The sequence below is a fragment of the Sinocyclocheilus anshuiensis genome, unplaced genomic scaffold (genome assembly GCF_001515605.1).
Source record: "Sinocyclocheilus anshuiensis isolate Anshui unplaced genomic scaffold, SAMN03320099.WGS_v1.1 scaffold1530, whole genome shotgun sequence".
Taxonomy (NCBI): Eukaryota; Metazoa; Chordata; class Actinopteri; order Cypriniformes; family Cyprinidae; genus Sinocyclocheilus; species Sinocyclocheilus anshuiensis.
In genome coordinates, this window is record NW_015542493.1 from 722,349 (window position 1) to 734,767 (window position 12,419).

Consider the following 12,419-nt stretch of genomic DNA (forward strand, 5'->3'; position numbering starts at 1 on the left):
ACCCTCTTCGATAACGATAGAAAAAATGTTCGATATAGCGCATGATATAGGCACGTGCTATGAGTGACGCAGACTGCACACACAAACACGAACACATGCTGAACTGAGTGCTGTGCCTGCCTGTGATGAGGAGATTGTGAATAAAAAAATGAATATTAGTCGAATTTAAAATAAACATTTTCATTTGAATGTTAGGAGTGTGTCAGGGAGCGTCATCAGTGGCGCGTGAGATGCGGTGATGTAAGTGACATTGTTGCATTTTAATGTTTTGTTAGTCTAGTCCACGAGACGCGCCGCTGCTGTGATATGCATTGAAAATATTAGAGAAATATAGAAGCTCAATGCGGAGAAGATCTTGATTAGGTTAAAACCGAAACCAATTCACACAGAACGCATATTCAGCACATTTTTTAGACGGACACATATGACTGCTGCACTTGCGTCTCACACAAGAGATGTATAGAAAGCCATGCAAAGTTAAAACAGTTTAAACTTTTAAAAAACACGTCATGGATTTGTGGAGGTTTACTCTTTTTCACTGCGTCTCATATGTTTTGAAATGCAATCTGTGTGAATGGCGCTTCGGCTCTTTGGATTAAGCAATGCATAAATACATGATGCTGTTTTGTTCATAAGTGTTTATGCAATTTACAATTATATTTGATTTTTATTTAGTTAAAGTTAGTTAGTTTATTTAGTTTTAGTTAATTTAGACGTAATGCACATCTTTTTTTATAGTTACTTCCTTGCGTTGACAATTTAAATGCGCTGCATTATTTTGCTCATTGCGCCCTCGGGAGACAAGACAAAAGTTTCTTTAAGACCTATTTAATCTGCATATAAAACATTAGATATGTTTAATTTTTATTTTGTGTTAAAACAAAAAATATGTGTTGTTTGTCTCAATAAATTGTGTTAATTTAAAAATAGAAAAACATTTTTTTTCTATTGCTGTTTTAAAAAAGGTTATAAAAAGTCAATAATTATCGATACCGAACTATATGAAACATTATATCGTTGATGCATTTTTTTAGCTATATCGCCCAGTCCTAATCTCTATCTTTCAATCTCTAGGTAATTGATGCTGCAAGGACCATAGAAGAGGTGCACAAAGATATTAAGCTTTTAAGTGAAGACATCATCAGTTTAGCCCAGAATCAGCCAGTTGGAGAGCTGTGGAGGTGAACGGATCACCTGAAACTTTTAATAAATACACTTTAAATGTTTTTCTTTTTTCTGTCACTATGTGGAATAGTACAGAAAATACAGAATTAGTTTTAATTTTTTAATGATTTGATTAAATAAATATTCATAAAATAAACTTGTGTACAGAGATTTGAAACATCAAGACAAAATCATTCTTGTATAATTACACAAGCCCATCCTACCCAATCTGCAAATGCCCAACCTTCCTTGGTTGTAATTTACAATGTCGTACAGGTCCAAAATTTCACCGACTTTCATTGGTTGAGAGTAAATGCTAAATCAAATCTGATTAGCAGGTCTCCAGACCAAAACCATAAAATGTGTTATGGCAAAGCGGTGTTTTAAGTTAAGGGGGTAAAAAGGCACCATATCACTTAAAAATTAATCTATAGTGTTAAGACTCAATATGGATACACATAAATGCGACTAAATACATACTGATGATCCTGAGTGCCTGTGACCATGACACCTGACCTCGGCTCACTCAGGGTGACACAGAGCAGTCAGCATAGCTGTTAAAGAAGAAAGCTATGTGTTTGATGCAGGTGACTATGCCATGGTGGCTTTGGACGTCAGTGGTATTCTTCTCGTTCCTCTGAAGAGGCTCTACCACAGAATTTTGAAAGTCTGGCAAATGCAAACGTTCTTCACAAGGACAGGATTTCAAATTCTTCATCCTCAGAATCAAAGAAGCGTTCGAGCCGGTCTGACTCCGAAAAGTCTGTTAAGGAAAAATGAAATATAATGTTGTGTATTTATACATGTAAGTCCCTGCAAACTCATACAATTCTGAATTTATGAACAAACAGTATACGAGATTACCTGGAGTGAGATTAAGTACATCTCCGGTAATTAGATGAGATGGCTGACTGTCTACCAATTCAAACATAGGAAGACCTCTACAGTTTGCAACCTGCACAAGGTAAACGCAAAAACAAAGAGTGATCCAAAGGTTCAAACACGAACTGAGGCTACTAAAAATGAAAAATTAACTTATGGCTTAAGTACCTTACGAATCTGTGCACACCAGTCATCAAAATCATCCTCTGTTTGACAGAAGAAGCCCTGATGGACAACATTTGGCATAGATGATACTGTTACTCAAAGGAAATTACTTTTTGCGGTTTTTAACAATAACTATTGAACAATTCAATCCCACATTTTTCCAAGACAAGTGAGTACACATTTGATCAGGAAACTAGGCGATTGATGATTTAGTACTCAAGAAACATCTTACTATTATCATAGCTGTCCTGCTTAATATTTTTGTGGATACCATGATACATTTTGGATTGGACTGGATTTTTATTTATTTTTTATTTTTTTAAAGGATACCATGATACATTTTGGATTGGACCGGATTCTTTGATAAATATAACAATTGTTTAAGAGAACAATTTATGTGAATAATTTTTTTTACAACATTATGAATAAACTGTCACGTTTGATCAAACGAATGGAATGTGTATAATACATCAACATCTTTTAAGACCATTCAAACCAAAAAATAAATTTTTGTCACAATGTTAAATGTTATGTGGGATTAAAAGGGTTAATTCACTACTGGGTGAATGTAAATGATACTGAAATTAATAATTTATGTCTTATACATAAAGCTCTACTTACAGCAGCAATGGAGGGGTCAAGCTCACAGATGTGCATTCGGCAGGGAGGGTGCTGGCAGTGGTAGGAGTCGTCTGGGAACTGACTGTCTTCATTTGGGTCCACAGCTGGCTGAGTGGTATGAGGGTCTAGATAAATGAGCTCATGACCTGTAGGGTACATCAGTAAGAAAAGATGAAGCAGTTTGAAACACAATATACTGCCATACAGCATTTCATATTTATATAATCTGTACTAAACCACAGATAAACCTTCTAGCTACCACAGTATAACAGCAGTGGTTCAGATAAACAAAGATGTGTTTGTATTACTTTAATAATAGGGTCATTCCATGTCAACTCAACCAGTGGTCCTCGGCTCAAATTTTTTGATTTTGTCAATGTTTTTTCTGAGGAAAGATAAACATTTATAGTGATGAAAGCCAAAAAATTAAATGTCATGGATGAATATTTACGGAGTAATCCACTATTTTGTAGACGGTGGTCAAAATGGCAATTTTCACCCGAGATTCAGAGCCAAATTACAGGATGGCAAAAATGACTAGAAAGATTGCAGCATCATTATATTATTTTACACAGAGATCAGTATGTCTATTAGTAAAATCTGTTGACTTTAACAATCTTTGTTGCATTATACAGTGCTGCTTGAAAGTTAGTGCACCCTTTACAATTTTCTATATTTCTGCATACATATGACCCAAAACATGATCAGATTTCTGCACAAGTCCTGAAATTAGAAAAAGAGAACCCAAATCAAACAAATGAGACAAAAATATTTTCTTTGTTATTTATTGATTGAGAAAAACGATCCAATGTTACATATCTGTGCATTGCAAAAGTATGTGAATCTTTGCTTTCAGTATCTGGTACCAAATTAACAGCTAATCCTACAGATTCACATACACTGGATCATACATGTCTGAGTGCCATAAATATTATTTTTCCAAAGTGTGCATGTCTGTAACTCAAGAAGTATTATAAATTTGTTTTCTTAAACTTTTCATTTGTAATCTTCATTTTTAAGGCCCTATATTGTTCGATTCCAGAGATATGGGAAGCCCAATGTGACTCAGTGTCCAATTTGTTGAATTTTATTTTCATTTTCAATGGTTGAAAACCGAATGTGGTTTTCAAACACTTTGCATTCAGCTGATCCTTTTTGTATTGAAAGAACATAGGCTGAAGAACAAATGTAGAAATGTAGCTTGTTTTTCTCTATCAAGACAACTGCACAGAACACACTTGTCTTAGTGCTAAAAGTTTTCTTTTTATGAAATGACTACTGAGAGCAAGGTAATGTGCCTCAACTTGACCATTTCATTGCATTTTTAGCACTCAGACATAAATGGGTCATTCCGTGTCAACTCAACCAGAGGTCTCCGGCTCAAATTTTTGATTTTGCTCATATTTTTTTCTGAAGAAAGATAAACATGTATAGTGATGAAAGCCAAAATATTAAATGTCATGGATGAACATTTACGGAGTAATCCACTATTTTGTAGCGGGGGGTCAAAATGGCAATTTTCACCTGAGATTCAGAGCCAAATTACAGGGGGTTAAAAATGACTTCAGAAAGATGGCAGCATCATAATGTTATTTTTACACAGAGATTGGTAGGTCTGTTAGTAAACTCTGTTGACTTTATCGATCTTTGTTGCATTATGTGCCAATGGTGACCATTCAAAAATGGGGAAAGAGCACTTTTCAAATTTTTCCTCCAAAGTTTGTAGGCCTATAACTCAAAAAGTATTAAAGATATCTTAATGCCCTTTTAGATATTGGGTCTTAACAAACTTTCCTTTTGGCATCTTCATTTTTAAGGCCCTATATGATTCAGTTCCAGAGATATTGCAATCTCAACATGGCTCCAAGAGTAAATCGTTACACATTTTCAGTGGTCACTTTGCATTCAGCAGATACTTTTTTTTTTCTTTTAAAAAGGAAGGTCTGAAGAACAAATAATGTTGAAACTGGAAATGTATCTTGTTTTCCCTCTATCAAAACAACTGCGTAGAACATACCTGTCCAAGTACCATAAATATTATTTTTCCAAAGTTTGCATGCTTGTAACTAAAGTAGTATTAAAAATATCTCAATATTAATTTAAATTCTGGTTCTTAATAAACTTTTCTTTTTTAGTCTTTATTTTTAAAGCCCTAAATGGTTCAACACCAGAGATATGGGGAGCCCAATATGACTGTGACCAATTTGTTGAATTTGGCCCATTTTCAGTGTTTGAAAACCAAATGTTAGTCACTTTGTATACAGCTGATACTCATTACATATAAAAGGCAATGTCTGAAGAATAAATAATGTTTACATGCGCACATTTGTTCTATGTAATTTTTTTGATAGAGGGAAACAAGCTACAATTCTAGTTTCAACATTAACAACATTTAATATATTGGATTTCATCACCATATGTTTATTATTCTTTAGAAAAAAATATTCAAAAATTTAAGCTGGAGAAATGACCCAATAATAGTATATTAAAAAAATAATTCAGTGCACAAAACACATTGTGATGGACAAACAATGGTTCCATGAATGTAGTCTGAGATGCACAGTCTTTCATCATGCAATATTTTTATTTGTGGTTTTAAGAATAAGGGCATGTCACAATACCTGTAAATGTTGGCATCTATGTAATTCAACTAGCTTCTACCATGTAACTAGACAAATTTGCGACAAAATACCATAGACATTGATTGGGCATGCATTATTTTGTTATGCCAATAACAAAGATATGCAAAGAGTTTACTTATTTACTTACTTTGCTATTGGAACTGACTTTTTATAGGTTTAGCTTGAAAAACTCTGCTTACCTACAAAGCCAATGAAGTAGTGAGCGCTGTTCGGCTTCCCACCTATTACTCCTAAAGACTGAGGCATCATGAAGCATTGCTGTGGATAAGACAAGAATAAAGAAGAACAGTCAGCAAACTTGAATAGGTGATCATTAAAGCAATAATAGATGAAGAATTAGTATCTTACTCAGACTTACTGTCTGATCTTAACAGTTGAGTGTTTTATCTATTCATACGACAGATAATGTTATAGATTTACCTTGAGTGGTTCAAAATAGGCTTCGTTTATGTCACTGAGGCCCAGTCTTAGAGGAATCAGCAGAACAAGGGGTTTCCACAGAGCCGTCTCCTCTTCTGCCATAGCGCAAGCCCCTTCTAGATCACCATTCATTTCCCGAGGCTCTTCAGAAGCCGCACATGCACCCCTGTCAAAGTCCAGCCACGGCATACACAACCTCTCTACAGACAGCCAAGAAAAAACATTAAGTCATTTACTCTAACAACCTTGAAAGAAAAAAACAACAACTATTCAGCCTGTAAAATTGTTTTCACAATTTACGGTCTCAAAATGTATAATATCTTACGACACTTTTGCCCAGTGCATGTTTACATGTGCAGCTATAATTGAGCTACCGCAGGTTTTGCATAGTTGAGCTAAAGTTAACATCTCTCTGTGCAAGTACCAATGACACGTGTAATCGAATATTTGAAAGATTAAATACACTTAGTACGTCACCTTTGTCTTTTGAAACAAGCACAGCACACAATGTCAAGCTGAGCTACTATTACATTATCTACGTCTGACTATATAAAAACCGAACTGGCATGATTTCAGTTGGATTAAAGTGTTTAAAAATTATTAAGAAATGATTGTTTTGTTCCTATTGAAAAAAAAACACTTTAAGTAGATGCCATTGATAATGATATCCATGGGCCAATGGTCTTTGAGCTGTTGTATAAAAAGGATTTTTGGAAGGGGTTACAAATAAAGCTTATATATAAAAATGTCATTAGAAGATGCTACAAAGACGTAAAAGACTTTGTGCTATCATTAAACTGAAATTTTCTAACTCGACTATGCAATTTGATGTGCTTTTAAGCCGCAGGCACTGGAAATCTCCTTAACATTGATGAATGCTGCATAACACCTGGAGATTTTGGATGAAAACCTACTCCCTTTTGCCAGAAACTATAAACTGAGGACATTTTAGTAGGACAACAGCCCAACGCACACTTCCAGAGTAACACTGAAGTGGCTTAAAATGAAGAAATTGATGCCCTTGAGTGGCTTAGTCAGAGTCTTAACCTCAATCTCATTGTACAACTCTGAAAGGAGGAACTGCTTCACTTTTAGTGGTTTTGCAAGGAGGATTTTGCTAATAATTTAAAATAATAAGGTTTGCTAATAATGTTCCATCACATTGTGCAAAATTAAAAAACGACCTAAGGCTGAGAGCTGTAATATCTCTGAATGTGGTTCAACCAAGTACTAAAGAAAGGGGATAAATACTTGCTGATTAATTAACATTTTAAAATGAACTTTTTCACTTCTGCAATAAACAAAAGATGCTATTTTGAGGAATGCTGAATTTAATTCCATCTTAAGGACAATTTAGACAAAACATTTAGCAAAATATTTTCTTTTATGTTCCACGATACAAAGAAAGTCATGCATGTTTGGAACGACATGAGGGTGAGTAAATCATGACAGAATTCATTTTTTGAGTGAACTATATTTTAAATATACTGGCTAATTTCATCATGCTTTTTTGGCTACTATTAAGAGTAATATATAGTCAGCTCAAATCCATTCCTAGAATTCCACAAATTCTAGAGCCCGACCGATATGGGTTTTTTGGGGGCTGATGCCGATACCGATATTACGGAGTAAAAAAAGACCGGTACTGATATATCGGCCGATATTCTTTATGTGTAGGCTATATTATAGTACAGTATAAAAAAGTTCACTTCCCATTCGTGTCTCCAAACTTTTGACTGGTACTGTATATAGAATACAGTACATAGTCTACATAAACAGAATATATATATACATTAACACATTATTTGCAATGATAACTCAAATGTGGTGATCAAACACTTATAATGATGTGACAAACATAGGCCTATGTAATGGAGGCAGGGTATTTAACAATTTAACAAACTTTATTATTCAAAATGAGTCTGACATCAGTGCACTTAACAGTAAACTTCACTCAACATCACTGATTATAATGGGTTCTATTCTACACCGGACGCGAGTGGTGCGGCGCGACAAAATACAATAGAATTCTATTTGTATTTTGTCGTGCTGCGCGATGTGATGTGACCGATGTGATAAGCATGAGTTCTGGGCCGCGGCGCGGCCGGTATGAACACCAGCATTGACTGAATGGCCGCGATCAGCTTCGGTGGCCGTAACACAGACTTTAAAGGGATAGTTCACCCAAAAATGAAAATTTACTCACCCTCATGTCGTTCCAAACCTATTTTGAAGATTGCTGGTAATCAAACAGTTGGTGGTTGCCATTGACTTCCATAGCATTTTTTTTCCTACTATGGAAGTCAATGGCAACCGCCAACTGTTTGATTACCAGCGATCTTCAAAATATCTTCTTTTATGTTCAACATAAGAAAGCAACTCATACAGGTTTGGAACGACACGAGGGTGAGTAAATGATGACAGAATTTTAATTTTTGGGTGAACTATCCCTTTGATGCGCCGCAGACACGTGCCGCGGTGCGCAGATCAGCTCTAGTCTCTAACGTCACTGAATCTGCTGTTAAAAATGAGCCATCCATTCATCATATCATCATGCAAAACTAAGAATTAGAATCATTGTAATGTGACGATCAAATATAGGTGCGGGTGGGTGACAGGCGGATAATTTCAAGCAGCAGACTCAGGTGAAGTTTGAGCTCATCCGCGCATCTCTACACTACACTGACCTGGGTCGCCAGTAGCAAACAATGGAGCGCGCGCTGCTGGACAAACTAAGTAATTACACCATTCAGAAGCATTTAATCTGCGTTATATGTTCTGTACAAAAAAAAAATTTAATATCGGCGGCATATCCACCGATACCGATATATCGGCGACAGGCTCATATCGGCCGATAGTATCGGCTAAACGATATATCGCTCGGGCTCTAACAAATTCCCCTCTAAATTAGTGTCGAAAAAGCAAACGCAAATGTCTTCAGATTCCATCTAAGCCTACTAAAGAGGCACTATGAAAGACTCACTGATTTCCTCTATGACCACAGTATTGTCCATAGCTACATGAACTGCCAGTCGGCTCCTGGAGTCAAAAACTGCCAGTTTCCTAGGTGGGCACAAAGTGTAGTTGATTTTATGCAAAGACAGTACAGCAAAAGTAGTTTATTTGAGGATTACTGAGCTTTAATAATATATTCCGGTTATATTATGTACTAATAATTACAAAAAGCAAAGGATAATGGTGATTTTTAAAAATAATAATAAGTATTTAATTTGACTTGGCCAACTTACTTGAGTACCTGTGCCACTGTATTTGGACCATACCACTGGCCTATAGACTTGCCCTCACCAACACCCATTTGAGCTGAAGAAAACAACAAGCAATGTCAATGCAGTAACTTACCCATCAAAAGAGTAACTTTAACACTATTCCTATAATATGCAGGCAGCAGGTAGATGAGGAGTAGTACCTATTTGATGGATGGAATAATAGTTGTCCTTCTTGTCAATGAAGGCATTGAGAATGCTGATATATTCTGCTCTCTGCCGCTGACCTGGACTCCATGTCCAGTCTAATAAAAATACAACCATCTCAGACAACAGCAGACACCATAATCACCAACCTTATAACACAGGTTTGTCTTACCCTGAGGAAAACAACAAGCAATGTCAATGCAGTAACTTACCCATCAAAAGAGTAACTTTAACACTATTCCTATAATATGCAGGCAGCAGGTAGATGAGGAGTAGTACCTATTTGATGGATGGAATAATAGTTGTCCTTCTTGTCAATGAAGGCATTGAGAATGCTGATATATTCTGCTCTCTGCCGCTGACCTGGACTCCATGTCCAGTCTAATAAAAATACAACCATCTCAGACAACAGCAGACACCATAATCACCAACCTTATAACACAGGTTTGTCTTACCTCTACCTAAGTGCCTGCAGATCAAGGCCTGCCCAAGAATCATCTGTCCACATCGAAGCATGCAGCCCCAGCCGGTGTCTGTAGTGGGCCCAGTGCCACCTGTAACATCACATCCATTAACAAACCATCTGTAAAACTAAACAGACTATCCAGATGAATAATTAAATGCAGTCCTTGGACAGTGAGATCAAGATTGAGGGCTCTGACTCTCACCAATTGGCTGAAAGTTCTTTCTGTACGTGAACCACAAACGTGAGGTGACGTCTGCCAGAATCTCATCCTTCTCTGGGGCACAAAGAACTTCATGAAACAAGAGACAAACACGACAGCACAAGACCTTCGATGTCTCCAATCAATTTCCTTACCTGTTAGAGCGCTGAACTGCTTTCCCAAAATCCAGACAGGCTCAGAGGTCTCTGGGAAATCTTCGATCTCTCCATAGCGCAATGAGTCGTATGTGAGAGTAGCTGTTGAAAGAAAAGCCAAAGACCAACTGGAAGTTCAATACCTTACAGACCATCAGAAACATTAAAAAGAGCTTTTGATACGAGTGAAAAAAAGATATTGTTTTGAACATCTTTTCAGTTTTTTAGCCATCTATCTGTCATTATCTTTTTTTTTTTTACTTATAATCATTCCAATATTTTTTTCCAACTGCATTTAGAGATGCACATCTGTCCAATGCAATTAAAGACATACAACATAAAGCATTCATTTATCTAAGCTAATTTCTGTTACTTATTTACTTATGTAAATATTTCAAGATTTATAAGATAATCCTTTATTATGAACAAATATGAATTAATAATTACTAAAACTCTATTTATAAATTAACCTTAACCTAGATTAATAGTAATTTATAATTTATTGTTTACACCTAATCCATTAACAAATTCAACTTTATTTTAAAGTGGTACCTGATTTTTTTACTACCAATTTTACTGCATTTATACCGCTGTGCATGTGTAACTTCACGTTGTCCCAACTTATATAAGTTTCACTCTATTTAATACGGCTACAAAATTGTTAATTCTAATGGATGTCATGCACCAAAGGGTTAAAGACATGACACTGTGTAAAGGTTATTGACAAACAGATTATTAGAGTACGCAGAAATTGATAACAAACGACATGGACAAGCTCCCTAAAGCGTTTACAGCTGAACGGTATCATTCGTGCGCTGGAACGCTCCTGATGTCCACAATGCTCAAGGTAGACAGCTGACTAGACTCTGAAACACAGCCAAATACAGCCTAACAGTTTTGACGGAAGCCAGTAGCATTTTGGTGCAATGACATCTAGAAGACAATACTGTGTCCATCCCTCATCTGACAGCAGACTGTTCTGTTTTACTGTCCAGTTGGCAGCAGTTGGGACATCTATGTACCATATTTAACGACAAATTCCCAAACTGTAGAAGCAGCCTCTCCGATAACAGGCGCGTACTTGGTTGACGATAGAAGAATTTTACTTTTTAACAATTTCATGACATCCGGACAGATGACCAAAATGTAAAAGGAATTGTTTTCCTGCGGTTTTCTTACCTGCATCCATCCCGACAGTGATTCAGCCTATCTTGTTTGTTGAGAGTTCCTCATACTGCCCTGACCAGTAGGAAAGCACTTCCGCCTTGGTCAGCATGCGTCATTACTGTGATAACCAATCAGATCAATTCAATGAATTTGGTGTTATTTTTGGCCAATAGAATTTCTCCAAAGGCGGGATATGTTGTTCTCTGGGAAGTGGATGTAAACAAGCTATAATAAATCGAGAGGAATGTAGTGCTACATACATGTACTTAATGCATATTGGCATTTCTGATTAGAAATGTTTCGTGTCCAGGATCTTTCCCATCAAATGTTAGGAATGGCGTGAGCAGCTTTAATGGTGTATGCTCTGTCTAAATTTGCAAACTTACCTCTGACGTTGTTCTGTTGCGTAAAAAGTATAATAGTCAACTAAGTTACTAACACCTGCAATTTAAAAATCCCAGTCCGTGCACTTGTCTTTAGCTTAACTGTTTATAATATGATTTTTATTTATCCTTTCATTAACCGAAATTGATTTGTCTTTGATTATTTAACTCAATATTCTACATCATCTGACAGCAAGTGCAGCAGAAATTATGTGACTGGACGCGGACGTCATCCCTCGTGTGTGTGTTAATTGTTTTTTTTTTATTAAAGCTCATAAACATTATACATTGTTATTCAAAAGCACTTGTACAATGGAAAATATTTTTTTCCTATACCTTCTATTGATAAAATATGGTCAGCAAAGTAACAATTTTTTAAAAACTTATTTTATTGCCAAATAAGTTTAAAGAAGACATCTCTCACCTCAAAGATCTTTTGGTCATTCTCAATCTGAAACTCTCACACATTTATTCTGTAACTGTAATTCTAATTACTTTTGGAAGCAGGTATCGATTTTTGATACATTCTACTAAGTAGTTAAAATAGACGAATATGTGATCCTCTTTTTGGACTGTAATACTGACTTCAATATAATTAATAACACATTAAGGGTAATTCTTCTTGGGAAGTTTAGCTGAAGTAATATAAAGCTGAAGTAATGTCTATTACGCCCTCCTTTAGGTTTTTCTGTAAATATTTTATGGCTCATTGAATTGTATGGTC

General features: G+C 35.9%; 2 protein-coding genes across 3 annotated transcripts in view; one reads left to right on the forward strand and one right to left on the reverse strand.

Moving 5' to 3' along the window:
- LOC107694123 (thymidylate kinase-like) overlaps window positions 1-1,266 on the forward strand; it is a 3,794-nt gene extending 2,528 nt beyond the window's left edge. Inside the window, exon 5 of the mRNA XM_016493734.1 lies at window positions 1,075-1,266. Within this exon, the coding sequence (XP_016349220.1) occupies window positions 1,075-1,185 (111 nt within the window). The 3' untranslated portion in view covers window positions 1,186-1,266. The remainder of the gene's footprint in view (window positions 1-1,074) is intronic.
- A 5-nt stretch (window positions 1,267-1,271) lies between these two features.
- Window positions 1,272-11,401, reverse strand: LOC107694120 (cysteine protease ATG4B-like). 2 transcript variants are annotated; one of them, XM_016493731.1, is made up of 13 exons: window positions 11,325-11,401; window positions 10,146-10,247; window positions 9,994-10,065; window positions 9,781-9,879; window positions 9,605-9,706; window positions 9,143-9,215; window positions 8,878-8,957; window positions 5,895-6,094; window positions 5,654-5,732; window positions 2,833-2,978; window positions 2,215-2,271; window positions 2,029-2,119; window positions 1,272-1,927 (listed from the first exon to the last, which is right to left on the reverse strand). In XM_016493731.1, the coding sequence occupies exons 1-13, from the start codon at window positions 11,332-11,334 to the stop codon at window positions 1,854-1,856; spliced, it is 1,185 nt and encodes a 394-aa protein (XP_016349217.1). In that variant the 5' UTR covers window positions 11,335-11,401; the 3' UTR covers window positions 1,272-1,853. The 2 variants fall into 2 exon arrangements, with proteins under 2 accessions (XP_016349217.1, XP_016349216.1); XM_016493730.1 differs by lacking the exon at window positions 11,325-11,401 and adding an exon at window positions 11,168-11,314.
- Between the last annotated feature and the right edge of the window lie 1,018 nt (window positions 11,402-12,419).